This window comes from Anolis carolinensis, chromosome 3 (genome assembly GCF_035594765.1).
Source record: "Anolis carolinensis isolate JA03-04 chromosome 3, rAnoCar3.1.pri, whole genome shotgun sequence".
Lineage (NCBI taxonomy): Eukaryota > Metazoa > Chordata > Lepidosauria > Squamata > Dactyloidae > Anolis > Anolis carolinensis.
Window position 1 is genome coordinate 25,016,996 of NC_085843.1, and position 25,110 is coordinate 25,042,105.

The 25,110-nt window shown below is 38.6% G+C and overlaps 1 protein-coding gene across 2 annotated transcripts in view; it reads right to left on the bottom strand.

Annotated features, from left to right (window-relative positions):
• The window catches only part of gucy1a2 (guanylate cyclase 1 soluble subunit alpha 2), a 323,810-nt gene that overhangs the window by 106,441 nt on the left and 192,259 nt on the right, over nucleotides 1–25,110 (bottom strand). Inside the window, exon 8 of one of the 2 annotated variants that reach the window (XR_010004065.1) lies at nucleotides 6,038–6,395. Coding sequence is in view for 1 of the 2 variants with exons in the window: in XM_003219302.4 (XP_003219350.2) it covers nucleotides 6,188–6,395 (208 nt within the window). In the remaining variant the exon portion in view is untranslated. Of the gene's footprint in view, nucleotides 6,396–25,110 lie in introns of both variants that reach the window. The other variant, XM_003219302.4, reaches the window with a different exon arrangement.

Genomic DNA, 25,110 nt, shown 5'->3' on the forward strand with positions numbered 1-25,110 from the left:
GCAGAAATGAATTCCTTGCAACTGTACAGATACTAGAAAAGTTTTGGGTATTAGTGTCATAATATTATCATTTTGTCACCTAAAGATGGAACAACACAACATGGTATCCAAAATGGCAAAACTTTGATTTTACCAAATGCAGGTCTTACTAAAGTAGACAACCAACTGAACTCACAGAACAATGAAGTTGGATGATATCATATAAGCAGGTGAACCTTGTGCCTGAAAGACAACATCAGTGAGCCCATAATCCACTGCATGGGTTTCCATCAGAAGGTACTAATAGTGTGATCTTTCAAAAATCAAGCTAAATTTTCAATGTAATTTTCATTTGGGTAATTGCTTGGCATTCACCCACATTTCTTTACATTTAAAAAATGTTACCTTCCATTCTCCAGTATTTTACAAACCATACTCAAATCTCACAACTAACAGTAGTTCAATAATTAATACACCAGATGCCTATGATGAACTTCAAATATCCCTCTCAAGGATAAGTCGCTGAATCCAAATGCATTTCTAGCAATAGCTACAGAAAAACATCCACATTCATCCTTGACTTGATGGGAAATGTTCATGTTTTTATCCATGGAAGATGAAATAAACTAAGAATTATTGCAATATAAAAAAAGCAGAATCATAACAATGCACCCAAGCTTTCTTCACACAATGAGCTAAAGAATATGCCCTCATGGAAACTTAGCTGTCATAATAAAGAAGCACAGCATACAATACTTTGCATTTAAATAGATGTTTGGGATATATCACCTTTGAACATGCTTTCAAAAAACAAAAAAACCCTACTATCTATAGAATCTTAGTAGGAAGCTATTCTATTTTCTGAGAGCAAGCTGATTTATTTGCAAACACAGTCATTATCTCCATGGAGATGCTGAGAGCAATTGTTTAAGTTTTCTAGTGATCTCTGTGATTATGAATTCATTTCTTATTTCTTAAATTAAGGATTTGAAAAGACACCTAAATGGTGGGTTTGCAGTTTTACTCAAGGCCATAGCTCTTACCTTGTGGATCCTATTGTTCAAATTAATTAGTATTCCTATTCATTCTACGTGTCTGGAAACAATGGGAACAATTTGCCAAGCAAGGTTGCCATGATTCATCACTTAATGATAATTGGGTTTTAAGAGGAGGCCCATGAAGATCAGATTGCCATAAATGAAGGCTGAAAAACAGAATTGTTTGATGGCTTTTGCTTCTATTGTCTGTACATTTTCCAAAACCACAATCATTTTCATGGTTAGGACTGTATATGTGCATATGTTGGGAGGCCAGAATTTAAGTATTAAAAATGAATCCTAAAGTCTGCATCTAAAGGAAATTGTTCTGTACAAAGCTACTGTATATCCATAACCAATCTGGTTTAGTATTAAGATACCTGACAGAAATTATGTTATTTATTCCATATGACCAGAAAAGTCAGCATTACACAAACTGTGTTGCTTCAATAAAAGTGAAAGAGGAAGTATGTTTTAAAGGTGATCTTGACATGGGAATTCATTTAAAAAAAACTATAATACATGGGAAAGTTAGAACCTTAAGCATTTCATTCATTGTGTGAAATTTTAGTGCTTCAAAGGCAAAGATGAATACCGAAGACTATAAAGCTTTTTTTATTATCTTAAATGGTGGGTGATGATTTATGACTATATATTTTAAATCATTTTACTGGATCCATTGCTAGAATCAAGCTTTTAAAAAATGGCATGTTTGATTGATATTTATTTTATTATTTATTTATAGTATTTATATTCCGCCCTTCTCACCCCGAAGGGGACTCAGGGCGGATCACATTATAACACACATAGGGCAAACATTCAATGCCCATAAACACATCAAACAGAGACTGAGAGACACACGCAGAGGCAAGTTAACCTTCTTCTGAGGGGATGTTCGATTCTGGCCACAGGGGGGAGCAGCTGCTTCATCATCCACATCATCCACACTGACGGCACTTCCTCATTCCAGGTCGTAAATTAGTTAATCTTGCCTCCCCACTTTATAAGTGGTACCTTATCTCCTACTTGATAGATGCAACTATCTTTCTGGTTGCTAGGTCAGCAACGAGCAGGGGCTATTTTTTATTTTTAATTGACGGGTGCTCACCCCGCCACGGGCTGGCCTCGAACTCATGACCTCATGGTCAGAGTGATTTAAGGCAGCTGCTCAACAGCTGCGCCACAGCCCGGCCCCCTGATTTTTGACCCCAAACTCCTGGGAGTTGAAGTCAAAGAATATGACTTTTTAAAGTTTATAATTATCATGAGCTTTTAGGAATCATGGGCCTTTGGTATCTGCTAAGGTCTGGTTCCATGAACCACACCCCAATGACATCAAATTTGAGGACACTCAAGTCCCATTGTATACAATGGCTTAATAAAATAAAGTCCCTTAAATAAAATGGTAGAATTTTTTGTTTTGTTTTTTGGAAACCTTTTGAAATATTTTCAAACTGTGGACGGTGAAATGAATGGATGGATGTGGAGTTCGATTGTACTATCCATCTTCTCTTATGCATATTTTGTGGATTGCAATCCATGAAGCCTCATGTTCAAATAAACTTGTTAAGCTCCTTTCTTTTTCATCCCCCACTTTTTAAAAACACAGGCACAGAGTTGTCACTTCAAATATAGTTTAAGAGATATCAAAGTTGCAACATCTTTTTAGGTTGATTTTGCTCTCTCAATAACAAGAATTATGGGGAGCTACCCATTGAAAAATGGAAAAAAATAATTTGGGACTTCAATTACTGAAAAAATTGAGGCTGTGTGTGACTTGGACCAATACAAATTGGAAGAGAAGCTGGGAGGAGGCAGTGCTTCTGGCACCTATCTGCACCTTACTATTTGAGAAGATTGCTCTGTATGACTTATTCCCAGAATTACTACACTCTTCCCAGAGGAGGTTCACCTTCACCTCCCAACTTTGATTCCAACTTTAACTCCTGTTTGCCCTTTTAATGCCAGAACAGTTGTACAAATATAAACCTGAGTGCTTATCTGTAAGACAAGGGGGAATGTTCGGCTCCAGATTAGTATTCAGCTGTGGATACCACTGCAGAAGTGATTTGCCAGCTATCTCTTAGCTGTCAAGAAAGCTCTGGGGCACGGTACAGAGAAGTACAATATGCTTCCAAGCATCACCCTCAGGCATCAGGATTCATGCTGGGCATAAATCATAAAAGTTCAACTGGAATAGTTTTGGATTATAGCCTTCAAGGTAGCCAAGAAGAATTTTGCAACATGTTAAAGATTCATAACATTTATTGTGGCATCAGCTTCTGTGGACTACAGACCATTTTGTTTAATGAATGAAATATTGTATCTGCTCTCTCTCTCTTTCTCTTTATGTGGGGATGCAATGGCTGGTACCCTGTTGGTAATATAAGCAAGTAAAAACCACACTGTGAACACAGAGGGATTTCTTTGACAACATACAATGATTGTATGCAACAATTAAAGCTGAATTACAGTATTTCTACATGAAGATTACAATGTCTAGCTAAAGTTCTCTTCCTGATCAAAGCTATTATTATGCATCCATCCATTACTCCAGAGTACTCATATGTGATGGTAATATTCCAGCTTGGTTATAGTTTTAGAGTCAGCAGCAGCTAGTAATGTATGACCTCAAGATCACTTAGGTTGAACATCTACTCACAGGAAGAAAGCTCTACTGAACATAATGAGATTTACTTTTGAGAACATGTTTTAGAATTGTATCCTTAATGTGGACACAGAAGTGATCCTTTGCAGAGGTGGAATGAATTTCTGCCAATACTTGAAACAGTATTGACAGAAATCCTCCTCTGGCATTTAACACTGGGATGTCAAAGTTTCAGAGGGTAAAATGTGTTTTTGGTTGTTATTTCTAAAACACTATGTTTAATCTTGGGAAGTAAAGATGAATACTAACATGATGAAGGGTATTATATTTTTTCTGTCCTTTCTGAGTCCTTTTTCATATCAACAGTGGTAACCACTGGAGACTCTAATCCAGAGGTTCTCAACCTGTGGGTCCCCAGATGTTTTAGACTACAACTCCCTCAAATCCCAGCTAGTTTACCAGTTGTTGGGATTTCAGGGAGTTGAAGGCCAAATCATCTGGGGACCCACAAGTTGAGAACCACTACTCTAATCAATTTTTTTAAACATCAGTAGAAAATCAGTAACAATAGATATTGACGCATAGAAGAAGGTGGTTTAATGCATGTGATGGCACATAACAGCCCAGGATGCAATGAGAACTCTATGAGGGTATGGTATCAAGCCACATACCTTCAGGTAATGTCTTTTTATGGATGAAGATCTGGTAGCTCTGAAAGAGACAAGCTCCTCATAATACCATATTAACAGAAAATATTGGTGCAGTTCTATCAAGGGTGACAGAGACTTTTGGGTCAAACCTGAACTCCAGGAGATCAGCACTTTCCACTCCCAATGGCATACCAGAAATGGAACATGATGTCACAACTTCATTTGCTTGGTTCTGATACTGAACATTAGTTTAGAAATGCAAGACATAAATATATCTCACAAGAAAAATAAATATCAAAGTGATGTTCTTGAAGAACCCCAATAAAATAGCTTCTATTGTTTTAATAATAATAATAATAATAATAATAATAATAATAATAATAATAATAATAATAGCAACCACTTGTCAAAATTGAATAGATAACCATAAATGTACAGAAGCAAGCTAGCCTTACATTTGTTACAGCGTGTGGAATTTTGTCCAGAAAGTTAAATGTATAAAAATAGGTAAAATCCCTATAATATTATATATGGAATTATATTTCCTTCTGCCAGGAAGGTTATAAATGATCTCTACAGTATTTGTATGAAGTAGTTTTAAGTTTAAAAAGCAACTCAGAAGCATTCTGACCATTAGCTAATACCATTTTTATGTGCAGGATTGCATCCAAAACTGAACTATATGCTTAGTTGGTGCAAATTTTAGAGAATTCTCCACCATGTCCTGCAGCTGTAACAAGCATTTTACAAGCATTTTACACATGAAGGGAGCCTTTTCCGTTTTGGCTGCCATGAATGAAGGGTATTTAAAGCAATATATATGAAGCAATGTCTTAAAAGCAACCAGTCTCTCAATTCCAAACAGAACAAAGCAATCCACTAAGCATATAGTTTATTTCAAAGGATTTTGTAAAGGACACTGAGGCCGAAATTCAATATAGTGGCAAAAGGTCACATTCCTCCCTAACCCATAGTTCTCTATCTCACTTAAAATCATGCTTTGCAGTTTTTATAGATCTGTGAAGCAGATCTTGAGAGACAAAGTGGCTAGAAGAGATAACGCTATTCACTCTCCTCCTCTTTGGATTGACAGAAGCCGCTCTATCAGAAAAACACCCCTCCAAATGGTCAATGCATTGGTGGTAAAGAATTCCAAATGTTGTTGGACTACAAACCCCATCAGTCCTGGCCATAGTGGCCAAGGGATGATGGGAACCACAGCCTACCAACATCTAGCTTGCCACAAGTAGTCTGCCCAGCTTAGGAGAACATGTCTCTCTTCCCCATTCAACATCAAGTCTATTTGGATTCCTTTCTTATCCCTACAATGACTCTCATGACAAAGAGTAGCTCTATCAACACAGTAGTCTTTTTGGGGTTGTTGTATGTCTTTCGGGCTGTGTGGCCATGTTCCAGAAGCATTCTCTCCTGACGTTTCGCCCACATCTATGGCAGGCATCCTCAGAGGTTGTGAGGTACCTGGATGCCTGCCATAGATGTGGGCGAAACGTCAGGAGAGAATGCTTCTGGAACATGGCCACACAGCCCGAAAGACATACAACAACCCTGTGATCCCGGCCATGAAAGCCTTCGACAACACAGTAGTCTTTTTTTTTGTTTAATCTGATCTCTCTCTCTCTCTCTCTCTCTCTCTCTCTCTCTCTCTCTCTCTCTCTCTCTCTGTGTGTGTGTGTGTGTGTGTTAAACATTTCTGCCCCCTCCCTTGCCCCTTTCCAGTTTGTTTACTGATAGCAGTCACCCACCTTTAAAAAGAATTATTGCCTGACATTTCATAGAGCTTTTTTTCTGCTTGCTTGGAACAATGCAGTGAAACAGAAAGGATCTCCTCTTTTCTGTCATGACCCAGTTCTGGGCTTGTGCTTTTTTGATGAGTCTTTGATCTGCAGTGGGCCTCATAGGCTGGTTTCCCGGAGGAACATGGTGCCAATGTTGTAGGAAATCTTTCTCACTCTGGCAGATGTGACAGAGGACTTTGGCTGCTTCTGACCAGTTCTGACCTCCAGGAAATAACAAATCCCAGGGATTTCCTTTGGAAAGTTATCTGGAAGCTCTTCACGGGACCGAGGAATGAAGACAAAATTTTCTTCCTTCTTCAGAAGCCTGGGGATGGGGTGGGATGGAAAGAATACAGAAAAGAAGGTCACCTGTGAACTATGGCCCTCAAACAGTGAAAAAGACCATTATTATAACCTTTAAGAAGATGGCTGAAGATGAACACACATTATTTGCACTCACCCACCCACATCAAAAGGTTTTCTTTCTTTCTTTAAAGCATTTGTAAGTTACCTTTCCACCCACAACAGCTTGAGAATACCTTATCCAGAATTTGAAAATACAAAATACCTCAAAAAAACAAAATTGTCAAAATGGGTGGCTAAGATAATGATATCTTTGTTTTACAATGGTTTGATGTACACAAACTTTGTTTCATCCTCAAAAATTTTGAAAAGCATTTTATGAATATTCAGGCTATGTGTTGAAGGCATATATAAAACATATTTTTTTTAGACTTGGGTCCCATTATGAAGATATTTCTTTTTGTAGTTATACACAAATATAGATATTCCAAAATCTGAAAAAAACAAAAAACAAAACAAAAACAAAACCTAAAACATTTCTGGTCCCAATCGTTTTGGATAAGAGATACTCAATTTGTATTATTTTGGACTTCGAAATGTTTGAAATTTTTCTGCATAAAAAAGCAGATAAAACATTTTACTTCTTGAGTAAATATGTCTGAATATTCCTATACTGGTGCAGAAGGTTAGTGTTGCTGAAAATGAAGAACTGGTGCAAACCAAGAATGATGTGATGATAGGAAAAGCCAATCTGTTAACCAAAAGTGACAAATGATAATGACGATGACGACAACAACAACGACGACGATGATGATGATGACAATTTGGAGGCAGATACAGATGGGCAATTACTATTCAGGATGAAGATAATAGTACAGCTGCTTAGCAAGCACCTGGGGTTCACTTACACTTATTACTCTTTATCTCAAACACAATATGGAACAGTGTATGTGTGTTTATGCACAAATTCTTAATTGCCTGTTGACTCATGGTGAAGCAATTTTAGTTTTCTAAGGCAAGGAATATTCACTGGTGGTTTTGCTAGTTCCTTTCTCTGAAATATGTACTATATAGCTGACAGTACCATGGTCAGCCTCCACAGAATTCAATGAAATATGATATCAACCAAACTCTTTGGTTGAAAAAAAAATCAGAGGAAAAGGTATCACTTCTGCTTGTACAAGTTACAGATTTTCTTCAAAGTCTGAGAATGATATATATATATATATAACAACTTTGCACAACAAGAAATGCCCCCATACAGTTCATCAGTTGTGATGGTGATAGCTATGGAAGTGAGAACTGCAATATATCACATGTATATGTTTTTTGCTTATGGACTAGGTATTTCCCCCTTCTGTTGGCCCTTTTGGTACTCCACACAACTGTAGGGGCATAAAATTGTCTATCTAATCTTGTCTAGCCAAATTTGTCCATCTCTACTGTAGACCATGGTGAACTTGGTTTGCCTTTGGAAATTACAGCTTGTGCAAAACACTTCCAGGCAACAAATCTATTATTTCTTTGCAGCTTTGAAGATGCTCTTTGCTGGATCAATTTCTGTAAAATTTTAAGAAGCAAACTAAATGTGCAGGTACATGCCTTATGGAAATCTTGAGCCATTTGACTGGCAAACATCTTCCCTCATCATGGGTAGGTGGGTGGGGGAGGATGATTAGGTGCTTTTGTGCATTTAATTTTGTTCTGTACTAAAGATATTGAAAGAAGCCATTATTTAGAAATGGTGAAAATAGTAAATCACATTTTTCTCTAAAATGGTGATGATGTACTACAGAAACAGTGTGCCTCCTTTTCTTTGACTGTGATCCCTTTCTTTCTTTCTTTCTTTCTTTCTTTCTTTCTTTCTTTCTTTCTTTCTTTCTTTCTTTCTTTCTTTCTTTCTCTCTCTCTCTTTCTCTCTCTCTCCCTTCCTTCCTTCCTTCCTTCCTTCCTTCCTTCCTTCCTTCCTTCCTTCCTTCCTTCCTTCCTTCCTTCCTTCCTTCCTTCCTTTCTGAGAAAAGGGAGATACAGAGAGGGAAGAGAGAGAGACAGATGAATCAGCTGATAAAAGTTGAAACAATAGATGTAAAACAGATGGCGATTCCCCTTGGTATTGAATTTTAATTATGTATCTGTTCATCTGTATATACACTGAAATAGATTATTAAATAGCTGTGAATGACGAACAATGGTGCTTTTCGTTTTTGTTACCATTGTTCTGTTTGCTTTTGATGGTAAACAAAGTGTGTGCAATTCAACTAGCAATTTGATTAATTAGATGGTGTAGAGACATGAATTTGGGTTTGATCTGACATTTATCTGTTTAAACATTTATATTCTGCCTTCCCATTTGAAAACAAACAGCTTAAGGTAGCCCCCAAATTCATCTATTGTTTTGTTTTTGCAAAATAGCAAACAAGTATGGTAATACAAAACTAGCTGGATTTTACTGTACTCATTTTTGGCAAATTAAATTTTTTGTAATAAATACTTCTGTTTGTTTTGCAAAGATTTTGAGCTTCATAAGAAAGCAAATAGCATCGAGCTACACTAAAGTTTAATGTTCCTCTTTTGGTTTATGAGGAACATGTTCAATATTTCCCTTACATGTTGCTGATAGAAGAATGTCCCATAATTGTTAAACCATCTCCTGGAATCTGCTAAGTGGAGAAGCGATGTTTGGCTTTCTTTCTGAAGCATTTATTTTCTAATACCACATGGTCTTACGACTGAATGTGGATGCAGGTCTGCAGCCAGTAGAGCAACTGGTATCTTCTATGTTCAGCAAGGCAGTGAATCCACTCTGGATTTTAGTGCAAATTTTAGATGCTGCTCCATACTGCTGAATCCATTTTGGGGATAGGATTCAGCACCTTAGATAATCCTGGTGAAACCCCAGAGTGGTTTCTGGACCTCACTGAGACACCAGCCACCATGATCTCTAATTCCATTTCTGCCCTTTTGTAAGGTTGTTCTCAGCACATGCAAGCAGTCGGACCTGTTTCAGTCTCTTTGCCTTACATTCCTAAATGCTTCTTTCTGCACAACTCCTGATTAAGGGTGGAAAGAACATTAAAAAAATTTGGAAAATGGTAGAAAAACATTTTGCTCCATGATCATGAAGCCCTCACAAAGAGAATCCTTTAATTAGAAGAATACTCGATTTGAGATTTTTTTTTCTACACAAACTAGAATAGCAAATAACATTTTGTATGTATGAAATACTGTTTTCTGTGTAGAAAGGGACCCTAAAATACAAATAGTTTTCCAGCTAATCAGTAAAATGGCTAAAAAGATGTGGTGTGGTAATTTGTTTTTTACCATTGTCAACTCACACAATGGAATAAAAGGATTCTCTGAAACACAAAAAGCATAAAAGGGTCAGATGCTCTACACAGTAAAGAGCATATCTGTGTTTCAGGTGTGATATGTGTTCCTTGCTGCCCTGACATTTCAGATAATGGCAAGTGCCTGAAATGTCACAATGGTGCCACCGTTATGCTGAAGCATGATAAATGTGGAAGTAAATTGCACTTCACAGATGTGCCTTCTCTGCAATGGAGAAAAATATATCTGATACTTAGAGTATATATGTGACAGTGCACCAACCACCCCCTTTTATCAGTCTTTCCTACCACTATATAGGAAAGTATTAGAAGGAAACCTGGTTGCAGATGGGGCAGTCGTATATCTATCAGAGGTGTGTATTAGATTCAACAGTAAGTACCCTTGACCCATTTTGTAAGAACAAACAAGTATCAGAAGGTGGAGCAACAGCCCAAGTTAGAATGCACATTACAACAGCAACATTGTGTGACTTTAAGCCATTTCTGACTTATGTTAACTTTAAGGTGAACTTAGCATGGGATTTTCTTGGCAAGATTTGTTCAGAGAATTTTGCCTTTGCTTTTCTCTGAGACTATGAGAGATTCCACATTAGGAAGAACATCCTGACAGTATGAGCTGTCTGACAGCAGAATATGCTGGTGGTGAAGAAACTTTCTCTGAAGGTTTTTAAACAGAGACTGGATGACCATCTGTCACAAGTGGTTTGACTGTATGTTCCTGCCTGGCAAGAGGTTAGACTGGGTGACCCTGTGGTCTCTGTGGTCCAGCTCTATGATTCAATGATTCTATGACTTGCCCAACATCACCCAGAAGGTTTCCATAGCTGAGTTTCAAACCCTGGAACATTTTGTAAAAATAAACAAACAAATGACATTCCTCTTGCAACAGAGATTATTTCCTTTTGTTCCCAGACTACTGTTGCTACCTGTAGTAGTGCCATGCCATTTTGGTTAGATAAAGCACACTGTAAGTATAGCCCTAAGGGTTTTCCTCTGAAAACAAATTACTGTGATGTTCTTCAACAGTGGTCAAAAGAGAGCCTAGTCAAGTCTGACTATCTCAGCATACAACACCTTCTCTTTTTCTGCCAAAGTAAAAAAAAAAAAAAAAAACTAAACTAGGAAAGTGGCTAGGTGTTTTGAAAAGCTTATGCAGTGAAGTATGAAATATTTTACTCCGAATTCTGAACGGTTCATTTTCCTTCTAGTGTCTTAAAATACAAATTGGGAGCCATGTCTAAGTGGATGGCCCAATTTTATTGAGAAAGAGAGAGGATTAAAAACAGCTCCAGGGCCAGATCAGCTACATCCAAGAGTACTGAAGGAACTAGCGGAAGTTATTTCAGAACCACTGACAATCATCTTCGAGAGTTCTTGGAGAACAGGAGAAGTCCCAGCAGATTGGAGGAGGGCGAATGTGGTCCCTATCTTCAAGAAGGGAAAAAAGAACGACCCAAACAATTACCGTCCGGTCAGCCTCACATCAATACCAGGCAAGATTCTGGAAAAGATCATTAAGGAAGTGGTCTGCAAACACTTAGAAACAAATGCGGTCATTGCTAATAGTCAACACGGATTTACCAAAAACAAGTCATGCCAGACTAATCTGATCTCTTTTTTCGATAGAGTTACGAGTTGGGTCGATACAGGGAATGCTGTGGATGTAGCGTACCTGGATTTCAGTAAGGCCTTCGACAAAGTCCCCCACGACCTTCTGGCAAACAAACTAGTAAAATGTGGGCTAGACAAAACTACGGTTAGGTGGATCTGTAATTGGCTAAGCGAACGAACCCAAAGGGTGCTCACCAATGCGTCGTCTTCATCATGGAAAGAAGTGACAAGTGGAGTGCCGCAGGGCTCCGTCCTGGGCCCGGTTCTGTTCAACATCTTTATTAACGACTTAGACGAAGGGTTAGAAGGCACGATCATCAAGTTTGCAGATGACACCAAACTCGGAGGGATAGCTAACACTCCAGAAGACAGGAGCAGAATTCAAAACGATCTTGACAGACTAGAGAGATGGGCCAAAACTAACAAAATGAAGTTCAACAGGGACAAATGCAAGATACTTCACTTCGGCAGAAAAAATGGAAATCAAAGATACAGAATGGGGGACGCCTGGCTTGACAGCAGTGTGTGCGAAAAAGATCTTGGAGTCCTCGTGGACAACAAGTTAAACATGAGCCTACAATGTGATGCGGCAGCTAAAAAAGCCAATGGGATTTTGGCCTGCATCAATAGGGGAATAACGTCTAGATCCAGGGAAGTCATGCTCCCCCTCTATTCTGCCTTGGTCAGACCACACCTGGAATACTGTGTCCAGTTTTGGGCACCGCAGATGAAGGGAGATGCTGACAAGCTGGAAAGCGTCCAGAGGAGGGCGACTAAAATGATTAAGGGTCTGGAAAACAAGCCCTATGAGGAGAGGCTTAAAGAGCTGGGCATGTTTAGCCTGCAGAAGAGAAGGCTGAGAGGAGACATGATAGCCATGTACAAATATGTGAGGGGAAGTCATAGGGAGGAGGGAGGGAGCTTATTTTCTGCTGCCCTGCAGACTAGGACACGGAACAATGGCTTCAAACTACAGGAAAGGAGATTCCACCTGAACATCAGGAAGAACTTCCTCACTGTGAGGGCTGTTCGGCAGTGGAACTCTCTCCCCCGGACTGTGGTGGAGGCTCCTTCTTTGGAAGCTTTTAAGCAGAGGCTGGACGGCCATCTGTCGGGGGTGCTTTGAATGCGATTTCCTGCTTCTTAGCAGGGGGTTGGACTAGATGGCCCATGTGGTCTCTTCCAACTCTACTATTCTATGATTCTATGATTCTATGACTAGCAGTTACAATAAATAATGAATATGGGTGGATTGGGAATAAAGCCCACATTTTTCACTCACAATTCTACAAGTACTATATTTTGTCAGCACAGTTCTGATGAAATACTGTTCCTTTTTGTTCAGTAAAAATGGTTGCTAGTCTAAACTAAAGCAGGACAGTTGCATCAGCTCTTGAATGAGGAGTCAGTACATTGCTGAAAAAGCCTTCCCTGGATTCCCATATATTGGCCAGTCTCCAAGATCTTCTCTTCATTCACAGTCTGGCAAAATGGAGTCCAACAGAGGCCAACCCATGACACACAGCAACTTCCGTCTTGCAAGTGCCTCAAAATGGTGCTTTTACGAGAAGGGTGGAAGAGGAGAATACAGGGTGGAAGAGGGGAAAGGATAGGAAAGGAAACAATGTGGTATGTGACACCAACTCAGAAAACAGGGAAAGATGATAGGGAACAACTTTCTTCCTGCCCATCTGATGAAGTCATTACTACAACAGCATCATTAGCTGCATGTTTGTTTCAGGCTGGATTTTAAAGTGCTATATACTTCTGGTCCAGGTCGTCTGAAAGGCTAAACTCTTTGGTATGAAACTGCTTACATTTTGTGATCTTCTGAAGAGGCCTACTTCCTGTCCCACCACCCTCACCAGTTTATTTGGTGGCAAGATGGGAGGTGGTCTTTTCGGTGGTTTTTCCAGGTTCTAGAAACCTGCCTTCTAACTCTCTCCAGGGAGGTAAGACCTTTTGACAAGACTTTGACAATTAATTTTTCAAGAGGAAAAGGCCTTGTATAAATGTGCTGGTTTTCTTCTTGCTACTGCTGCTGCTTTAATTTACCTGGCTTCCCATTTTATGATGTATTAATGGTTTTTTTTTATAACTTTTGTATGGTTCCAGTTTTAAGTATTTTATTTTAACTGTTGCAAAGTCCCAAACTCGGGAAAAGATGGAATATAGTAGAAGAGAAAAAGGGAGAGGAAAAATGACTAGAATCAGTGCACAAGTAAATCCTACCGACTTAATATGTCACCTCTAGTTGAGATTTTATGTCAGGAGCAACATGAGAAACTGCAAGTCACTTCTGGTGTGAGAGAATTGGCCAACTGCAAGGACATTGCCCAGAGGATGCCCGGATGTTTTGATGTTTTTACCATCCTTGTGGGAGGCTTCTCTCATGTCCACACATAGGGCTGGAGCTGATAGAGGGAGCTCATCCACGCTCTCCCTGGGTTGGATTCGAACCGGCAACCTTTAGGTCAGCAACCCAACCTTCAAGTCATCAGTCCTGCTGACACAAGGGTTTAACCCACAGCACCACCGGGGGCTCCTTCTAGTTGAGATGAACAATAGGATATATTTCATGAAGACCTTACTTCTAAAAGAAAGGAAGGAAGGAATGTTTTATCAAATTGCTTGCTGTGTGCTTTTCAATCCCTATCAAAGTGGGGGTTTTTTGGCAAGATATTTTCAGAAGAGGTTTGCCTTTGCCTTCCTCTCAGAATGAGATTGTGTGACTTGCCCAGCGTCACCCAGCATGGCTAAGCAGATCTCCAGGTCTCCGGAGTATTATTTATTTATTTATTTATTTATTACATGCATTTATACCCCGCCCTTCTCCCCGAGGGGACTCAGAGCGGCTTACATTCTGCCACGAGGGCCAGCAACAAATATATTACTCCAATGATCAAACCTAAACGAGTTCAAAGTGAGGTTTCCACTGTCAGCCTATTATTAGTGGGGAGTTTTTTCATTATTGTAAAGGAAAGCTGATATGTTATTCCTGTTGAGGCCAGCCAAACAAACTAAGAGTTAATGCAAACATTGTACCCATTGGAACAATTCACAGACTATATCGAGAAGAGAAGCAATGACTAAATAAGCAATGCTCTGCTTGGGGATTATTATTTTTGGAACCAGCTGTCCATGCCAGGCACCTGTCTCCTAGCATTATTCTGAATCCAAGCAAGACGCTTGGCACTTTCAAGCTGGATAGCAAAATCCACTCCTTCAGCTGAAAACATTATATGGAAGCTTACATTTCAGCATCATGCAGTTCTAATCCCTCAGTGTGCTTTGTATCAATCATATAGCATGCATATGATGATACACAACCCCAAGAAACTGGAAATATATTTATCAAATATGTCAACTCTAATCACATTCATATTGGCTTACATTTTCTGTTTTAAGCAAAATGAACAGAGTTACCATATATATTAATTGTGCTACTCCTCTATATGGTTTTTCCTGTTAAAATATACAAAATAGCATTTCTCTAAGTGAAAATGTTTCTGGGAAGAGAAAGCTAGGATCAGTATGTAATTCACTACAAATGATGGGGGGGGGGAACTATTCAGATAGCTGGGAATTTGTCATGTATTATGTGAGATATAATGCCTCCTAAAACAGGGTTCTCTCCTGCCTTAATGAAGCTGTAGTTAGGTCTATTAAAAACACTTTGTTCCCCACCTTATTAGACAATTATTGGCTTCTATAGTAACTTCTTTTTGAACAAAATAATGGGGGTGTTGTGGCCTTCTAGTTTTAGAGGTTTCTTGTTGAAATTAATTATCTAGATCTAGGCTTGGCTTTGAGATAGAGACAGCTTTGATTATTCTAGTGGGTGCTCTATATAGGGGACTGGATAGGGGCAGTGTATACTTGTTAGTTCTAGCTGAGCTCTCATTGGCTTTCAATACTATCCATTATGGTATCCTATTGGGCAGCTTCTCTTAAACGGACTTAGGGTCACTATCTGAAAATTCTCATCAGTGTCCTTCTTAGTTTCTCAATACAATGGAAGAAACTTGAATTAATTTGCTATAAAACTATACAGGATGTCCAAAGTTTTTATTTTTTATTATATTTCAATTGCGATGTAATCTATTTTAACTTTTGCTTTTAATACAATTATTTAGTTAATTGTTTTGTATAGTAGGATTTAAACTGGGCTTTGTTCTAATTTTCTGTAAAGCACCAAGGGTTTTGTGTTGGAAAAAAAGCATAATATAAAAGAAAATAAAAATTTAAAATTTACTTGTGAATATAGCAGATAGACACTTCACTTACTGTACTGGACACAGGACCCATCCACACTGCCATTTAATTCAATGTAGATTCAAATTTGCAGTTCAATGTAGGGTGTTGTGTGGTTTCCGGGTTGTATGGCCAGGTTGTATGTCTAGTTCAACAACATTGAACTGCATTATATGGCAGTATAGATGGCACCTTAGTTTCCTCCCAAAGGAAGCAATTACTATTTTATTAAAAAAAATTCTTTCTCCTACAAGAAAATCTTCAAAAATTCACAATTTAGAAATTATGCTGTGCATTTGCACATTTTTTTTTACAGCAGCATTTGATTATCAGGAAACAGTATGTTTCACTTGGAAAGTAATATTGCATAGAATCACAGAGTTGGAAGGGCCTTCCAATTCAACCCTCTGACATGCAAGTTTACACAAGTTTGCAGATATTCTTTCCATCCCTAGCTGCTTGTGATATAAATTATTAATGTTTTGCACTTCTTCTCCAGTAGTTTTAATTTCGTTTAAAGGTCAGAATGATCTGTGTCCAAAATACCAGAAGAAACATATTCTTACATTTGCCACCTCCCACCATTCCTTAACTTTTATTGAGTAGCCCTTGTTTAAGGTGTCTCACTCTTGACTTACAACAAGAAACAACACGACAGAACCCACTTAGAAGGTAACTACACTATAGAGTTTAAAACTATTGATACTACTTTAACAACCATTATGGGATCATGGAATGTGTACTTTAATTATGCAGTTCGAATTCTCTGTTAGAGAGCTGTAGCCCCTTCCCCTGAACTACAACATTATTAAAGCTTCCTACAAGAGGATGTATGTTAGCAAAATCATAGGATTCTATAGGAGAGCACTATAGGTATTGAAGTGGTATCACACTACTGTGTAATTGTACTGAAAATATCATTCCTCTACAAAAGAAGTCTTCCTTGCCTATATCCTGATATTCTTTGAGGAATGTGTTTTAGGTTTTCTAATTTCTGGTAAGGCTACTTTTCTGCATTGTGAGAGTTGCTTGGCATGTCAGACTTGGCCGTTTTGAGTGACACTTGCATGCTTAAATCATACAACATGAATCAGTCAACAAAGTGTAACATACATATTCTGTTGACTGTGCTGCAAGCAGAGTTGCATCTACCACAATGTTGTGCATTGTGCATTGCTTATTTAACATGTTATGGTGTCAGTGACATGTGTTGGTCTAGCAGAGTGTTTGCAAAATATATCTACCCCTTACATTACATAGTGGTAATACTGGATTTGAAATCAGGAACACCAGTTTACCATTTGAGATCCCAATCCATCCTGATTTTTTAAGGCATATGAAGGCTTTGGGGAGAGGTGTTGGATAAGTCGGGAGACCCACATAAATCGACTGGGGGCCCATGTGGCCCATGGGTTGAAGTGTTCCCATCCTAGCCCAAAAGGAATTCCCCCCAAGTTCTCCCAGAGCCTAAAACCCACCCTCAGCCATAAATAAGTTCTCATAATACCCTCTTTATCTCCCAGCATGTTTTGATCTTTCATGAAAACATCTAACCTTTCACCATTCTTCTCCTCTATTAATATGTCAACTGGTAAATACTGCAAACTGGTGGAGACTTTCCATTTCCTCCATACATGAAAATTAATCTATTCTCTTGACACATAGGAACACTATTTGCTATTTTTTTCTTAGTGCACTGAGAAATCAATTGTAACTCATCGCAGACAATATGCACTCACTGTACCTCTTTGTGTTCTTAATTGACCAAACACTGTGCTTTGTTGCAAACAGAAGTGGGTATACTCAATGTTGCTAGGTGATTAGTTTCAGATCAAAAGTTAGATCTGAAATTGCAAGTAAAGGCAATCTAAGCCAGCCAAAGTTATTTATATGGTAATAATCTATCAATTGCAAGCACTGATGTACTTTTAAAAAGGTTTTCTCTCTTATTAGATTTCTCATGGAACTGAACAGTTCAAGCACTGCTGGCCCATACGGAAGGGTTGAATGTAAAAATGCCATATGATAAAGCAATTACTGGTTGACTGGTTACACAATACACTATAGATATCATTATAAGCCACTAATTAGCAGTTCTAGCTAAGATAAACCACCTTGATTTCTTTGCAAGTCCTTCTTTAGTATTGGATTCCTGCACTTCTAGGTGATCTGGAAAATTACACTCAGTAAAAATATAGTTGGAATGTGTAAGTTAACATAATCATGTCAATCTGATATTTTATGTCACTCTTAAGCAACAAATAACATAGTTATCATTTGTGCCATACATTTTTGAAATCACACTGGAGCAAGGATGGAAAACTGAGAAGTTCTCCAGGTAGTTCTGCCAAGCCCCCACGGATTCGCCACAATGCGAATGTGCATCCATAGGTTAAGGTGGCAAGGTCCTTACAGCTGACATCTCTGCAATTAAGAGCTGCACCTAGAGTAGTGGTCCTCAACCTGTAGGTCCCCAGATGTTTTGGTCTTCAACTCCCCAAAATTCTAACAGCTGGTAAACTGGCTGGGATTTCTGGGAATTGTAGGCCAAAACACCTGGGGACCCACTGGTTGAGAACCACTGGCCTAGAGGTTCCTAGAGTGATGTTCTCTCAAGTAAGAAAATTGCAGTTGTCAAATGTGTGGTTTTCCAAAGGCATGGGAGGCCTGTGCCCCTAAGCCCACCGAATGTAGAAGGCTGACTGTACTGTCAGCAGATCCAGATCAATTACATCAGTTACAAATCAACCAAACAAACATCTCCTCTGAAGATGCCAGCCACAGATGAAGGAAAAATGTTAGAGAAAATGCTGCTTTCGCAGCCATACAGCCGTAAATTAGACAACACTCCAAAAAACCAAAACTTTTTCGTTCTTCCTAACGCTACAAGTTCTGCTTATAATGGCTATGGCCATGCTAGTTTTAGAGGTTCCATGGAATTTGAGATTCATAGGCAACTGGAGATCTCATGAGAGATTTTCAGATGGCCTTATACTGCTCTGCCTTACGTGTTCCTGGCCATTTCTGAACTGACTGGCAAACTATAGAAGTAACATTAGGGGGATTTTTTGGTGGTGGCAGCAGCCTAACAGACATACATACTGGGCAAATAGTCGAATAGCATTGTAGACCCCCAAAGGCCTCACCAGTTCATTATTCTTCCCGATGTGTCATTTGTTTGTTAGAAAATAGATTTTTGACTAGTGAAAGAACAATTTTGAACATATTTTTCTCTCTCTTTTTTTCAGTACGTCTTGTGAAAATGATGCTTTCTTTGTAATTCCAAATTATAAAAAGACAAACATACCGGATGTCTTCGGTTTTCTTAGATAAGTAAGCACAATACATTTGTGCTTGATAGAATTCACAAAAGGCTGTAGACACATTGGTGGGTGCACAGAAATGACTGACACTGACTTAGAAAGAAAACATAATGTTACCCAAAGGAAACTTTTCTTATTTCAAAAATTAATATTAACAGGCATAGATAAAAGTTAATATTCTGCTATGAAGGTGCCAGTTTGTGGAATTCCTTTTCCTCTTTCTTATAATTTAACCCCACTAAAGATAATATTTTCCCTACACACTTCATTTGTGCTAACATAATTGACATGAATATGATTTCCCTGCACATTTCATATTGCTCTAGTAACCTGATTTCTTTCTGTACAATACCCAATAAACAAAAGGACCTGAAAACAACATTACATGTCAAGAAAGAAATTGCACTGCATTTGCTTTTTAAAAGGAGATTACACCATGGTAAGTCTGTCAAAGATAGTAAAATAGTGTAAAGGAAGAAACACGCAAAAAGCACTCAATCCTGCAATCAATTGAGTCATCAGATAATATGCATCTCTCCAGCTCAGGAGAATACAATTTACTCAGAGTCTTAATGATTATGGCCAGTGGAATTCTTAGATGCAAGATATCAAGACATGGAGAGGATTTCACCTCACTTTCTGTCCCTGTGATAATTGGGATTTGAAATATTTGGCTTGTTGTGGAAACAAGACTTTGTGAGAAAGCTTCAGCTGAGACACCTTTTCCCCATGATAACTTTTTTGGGAGTGAAAGTTCCTTCTTTTCCTAGGGATAGATTTCGCTCACTTCCTGTTGTCTTACCTCCATTCTTAACTATGAGTTTTTTGTAAGTTGGATGCCTGTAACTCAGGGACTGCCTGTATTACATTAGAAATGGTAATGAGGCTTTTCTGGTCAAATTTTGGTCTTCTGGATCACAGGGCATTGTTACAGCTACCATTTCTTGGTGACTGGGCATGCCATTTCTTGTCAGCTCTTGCTCAACTTTAAGGGTTTTTTTTTATCCCCCCCCCCCCGTTTCACAATGAGAACCCCCCCCTCCCAAACGCTCTCATACCCAATAGCTGAATCAGAGGTTTTTGAAAAACTTTTTAATGCAATTTTGCAATTCAAAACAATATATCTGTCCAACATTGTTGGAGTTGTCAGAACGCTTAGGACGGGCATAAGCAAACTTTGACCCTCCTTGTGTTTTGGACTTTAACTCCCACACTTCCTAATAGACAGTAAACTAGTTGGGATTTTTGGGAGTTGAAGTTCAAAACACCTGGAGGATCAAAATTTGCCCATGCATGCTTTAGGAGGTTGGTGGGGATCCCAGAAAGCCACACCAGGGGCCCATCTAAAGAGCACCTAAAACACAGCATTTACAGGGTTAAAAGGGGGTGGTGGCTACATGATGCTACTTGTAAATCCATGTTGATTCACTGCAATGGCCAAAAAACACAGAGAAAAAAGATCTCCCCTTTTCCCGATTCCATCCAGAAAATGCACACATTTGCATCAATGTATATCCCTGAACTCATGAAAAATACATGATTTCTGTCCCTCCCCCCTGTGGAGACTACTCCCGCACACATCTGCTTTTAAGAAACTCGTGCTGTGTGGAAGCGCCCTGGATCCTTTAAAGGATAGTTTCTCACACTGTGCTCCTCCAGGTGTTTTGGATTTCAGCTTCCAGAAATCCCAGCCAGTTTACCAGCTGTTAAGAATTGTGGGAGCTAAAGTCCAAAACATCTGGAGAAGCACAGTTTGTGAAACACTGCTTTAAAGGCCCACAGACAACCTGTGAACTCCAATGTTCTAATCTCTCTCCTACATGATGTTGATGGAGAAAGGAGGGCATGGAATAAGACTGACATTTTCTTGATAATCCCATGATTTGGCTTTATGCTGGGGAAATGTATCAAAATAACCACACTTTCTCAGAGTGGTATCCAGGTTTGTTTGTTTTTTCGTGTCAGGACTTGAGAAACTGCAAACCACTCCTGGTGTGAAAGAATTAGCCGTCTGCAAGGACGTTGCCCAGGGGACGCCAGGATGTTTTGATGTTTTTACCATCCTTGTAGGAGGCTTCTCTCATGTCTCCGCATGGAGCTGGAGCTGATAGAGGGAGCTCATCTGCACTCTCCCCAGGTTGGATTCGAACCCTGCAGCCTTCAGGTCAGCAACCCAACCTTCAAGTCACAAGGCTTTAACCCACTACGCCACAGGGGGCTCCTGGTATCCAGGTTATACAAGTCCTGTGATGTAAACCCTTACACATGCCTAGGAGTATTACCTAGCAGGGCCCATTAACTTACACACTTAAATTGCTAGTGGGAATTGCAATGATGGTTACACAATGGAAGACAGAACACTTGTGCAACATTTTTTAGCTCGGCTTGTCTTATGTTGCAATCCAAATCTGCAATATAAGAAATTCAGACAATTTGCTCCTGTAATTTTATGCTGTGAATAGAATCTGAGTTGTAGTTCTATCATATGAATGGGGAGAAACTTATCTAAGGATAACAATTAAATTCAGGACCAGAAAGTATGCTAAAATTCATTTAAACATCTGCTGGATTTTATAACATGCCTGTAGAGGTCTGTGTTTTGTGAAAGATAAAGTGATGGTGGGAACCGAAGCCTGACTCATAGAAAACAGAAATGAGACATCCAGTTTTATTCTGTAGGTAATTGGGCTTTTTTATTAGTGTTATTATTCTGAAGAGACTCAAAGGCAACTAATGTAAATCTTTCTGACTTACATCTTGACTTTCTAGAGAGGTGCAAATTGGAGCAGGGCTGCCCAAAGTTCAGCACAGTTACTAGGCAACAGCAAATGTTATATTTATATTTTAAAAATCTTGCTTTCATCAGAGAGAAACCATAGACACTGAAAGCTAACAAAGGTCATTTTGAAATGTGATTATCATGTGAAAGAAGCTGTTGGCTGCTTCTGATACATATTGTAAGACAACTTTTCATCTGAGAACCTGTCCTTGGCTATGTGTAATGCTAACATTTATAATCCGTATAGTGGTTATGGTTAGAAATAAACAGCCATGCCATTATAGGATGGGCTTGATTCACAGGCAAGACTGGAAAAATACTAGACCAGATCTAGAAATATAATATGATTTTGCAGTCCTGCAGGGGCATGAAATAAAATGTAAAAATATGAAAAGAGTTGTATTGGGTTAGGCCAAATGTCTCATCCTGAGGCTGATGGAACCAAAACAAGGTCCAAACAAGTGCTTCTGGAAAGCACAGAATCAGGATGTAAATGCAACAGCCTGAATCCTTCTGTCAGTCCTAACTAGAGTAGACACATTGATTCATTGGGGTTTATGTACTTGTTGAGTCACCATTCTAGAATTTATTAAATGGTTGTCCCCGTTTTCAAAAAAAAAAAAAAAAAAGGTGGTGGTGATGGTGGGGATCCAAACAATTACTGCCCAGTCAACCTGACATCGATACTAGAATTTTTTTCATAGCAGATCATTAAACAGATAATCTGTAAGCATTTAGAAAGGAATTACATGATCATTAAAAGTCAAAATGAGTTCTTAAAAAACAAGTCATGCCAGACTAACCTTATCTCTCTCTTTTTTGGGTAGAGTTACATGTTGCAAGTTTAGTAGATAAAGGGAATGCTGTGGATGTCAGTCTGATCAACATATCTTGATTTCAGTAAGGCCTTTGACAAGATGTTCATTGATTTCTCACAAAGAAGCTAGCAAAATGAGATTCTACTGAAACATTACGAAGAACTTCTTGGGGCCCCTTCTACACTGTCATATAATTCAGTTTTTGATTCCAGATTATCTGATTTGAAGTGGATTATCTAGCAGTATAGACGCATATAATCAAATTCAAAGTATTAATCTGGGATCAGATACTGGATTATGTAGCAGTGTAGATCCAACCTGAGAGAAAGAGATGGTCAAAAGTGGAATTTGTTTCCTCAGAGTGTGATAGAGTCTCCTTCTCTGGAGGTTTTTAAGCAGAGGCTGGCTGGTCATCTATCGCATGGCAGAAGGTTGAGCTAGATGGCTGTTGTGATCTCTTTCATGATTCTACTTTACCAATAGGATGCCGGCCAGCATCCTTTACAAAACCCATTCACTATCATAATTCAATCATTGGATTCATTCAGTTATCATTGGGATTAGAAAGCATGGAGGTTGCCATTGCTGTCATGATCTTAGACAGAATATATGTTAGTTCATATATGGGTGAACTTGCTGTTAAATTTAGAATAAGATATTTGCATGTGGGAGTGAGCCCTTCAGAGAGTACCAGAAGAACTGTGATGTCACCCACTCAATGCTTTTCAGTTAAAAACAGTTGCATGTTTATCTAAAAGTCATAGAGGACAGTAGATCAAGGGTCACCTGAAAGCTGCCAGGTTCGAATCCCACCTGGGGAGTGTGTGGATGAGCTCCCTCTATCAGCTCCAGCTCCATGCAGGGACATGAGAGAAGCCTCCCACAAGGATGGTAAAAACATCAAAACATCTGGGTGTCCCCTGGGCAACATCCTTGCAGACAGCCAATTCTCTCACTCCAGAAGCAACTCCGGTTGCTCCTGACACGAAAAAAAAAAGCTCACCTTTTCAGCCTAACCACTTTAACATTTTAATAAACATTTAGTTCATATTTGCAAACAAACAGATTGCAGAGAACTAAAATAAGAATTTGCTCAGATTAGCAAATGGGGCAGTGGAGGTTGAGGGTAGCTATTGAGTTTTCTCAAATGTCAGAGCAATTAAAGATTACATCCATCTACATCCTTGAGTGCTTTGCTATAGGTATTGTGAAGCCTTTAATTTCCACCAGACCAATTCATCCAGTTCTCAAAAGCAGAGAATTATCACCAAAATAAGCAATTATTTCAGTTTCAAACCTCACTGGCTGAGTGTTTAGAAAAGCAGTTACATGAACTGTCTGTCTTTTGAAAAATATATAATAACTAGCTGTGCCCGGCCACGCGTTGCTGTGGCGTTGTCTGGTGGTGTTGGTGAGAAATTGTTGAGGTAGTGGTGGTATTGAATGTCTGTTGGTTGTCTTTATGTTTAGTATGCACACTGAAGTGTATTACATGGCAGTGTGGACTAAAGATAATCCAGTTCAAAGCAGATAATATAAGATTCTAAATGGGTTATATAGCTGTACTAGCTTTGCCCAGCCACGCGTTGCTGTGGCAAAGTGGTGGTGGTATTGTTTAAACATTGTGGAATTTTTATTTGATGTTATTTGTATTTTTTAATTAATGTTATTGTAACTTATCTTTTTATTTATTATATTTTATTATTTTCTTGTATTATTTTTAGTTATTTTCTGTTATTATAGTATTTTATTGTATTAATTTTTTAGTGTTTTAAATTATTTTTTAGTGTTTTTTATTATTTTTATTGTATTATTTGTATTTATTTTATTTTTATTCTTTCATTATTATTTGTGTTTTTATTATTTTATTTTATTATTTGTATGTATTATATTTTATTATTTTATTATATTATTTTTATTTATTTATTTTTAATTGTATTATTTTATTTTGGTTTTTTATTAGTTTTTGTATTTATTTTAGTATTTTTCTTTCTCTTTGTATTGGGTTGCTCTGAGTTCTGTGGTCTGCCTGGTCATGTTCCAAATGTATTGTCTCCTGATGTTTTGCCTGCATGTATGGCAGGCATCCTCAGAGGTTGTGAAATGTGTTGTAACAAAAGGAAGTGGGGCTGATATATCTGTGGAATGACCAGGGTGGAAGAAAGAACTGTTGTCTGCTTTAGGCAAGTGTGAATGTTGGAATTGGCACTGAATAGCCTTGTAGCTTCAAAGCCTGCCTGGAATGAACAAAATGTGGCTCCCAGTATTTAAAAAATCTGTGAAATCAGGACAGTTAACTAAAGAACAGCACTGAGCAATCAGGGAATTCCAGACATGATGTACTGAGGGCCAGCTAACATCTCCCAACAAAGGATTCCTCTCTGAAGCAGGAAGTAGGCAGGCCTTGAAGGTGCAAGGGCATTCAATGGCAATCAAGGTGGGGAAGTGGAACATTCACAGTCGCCTGAGACAGATAAGAGTTGTCCCATCCTGGATATCATTGGTGAGATAAAAATAAACATCCCACTTGTCCGTTTTCAAACAGATCTCATAATCTCTGAGGATGCCTGGCATAGACATGGATGGCAGTTTGGCAGCAGATAGG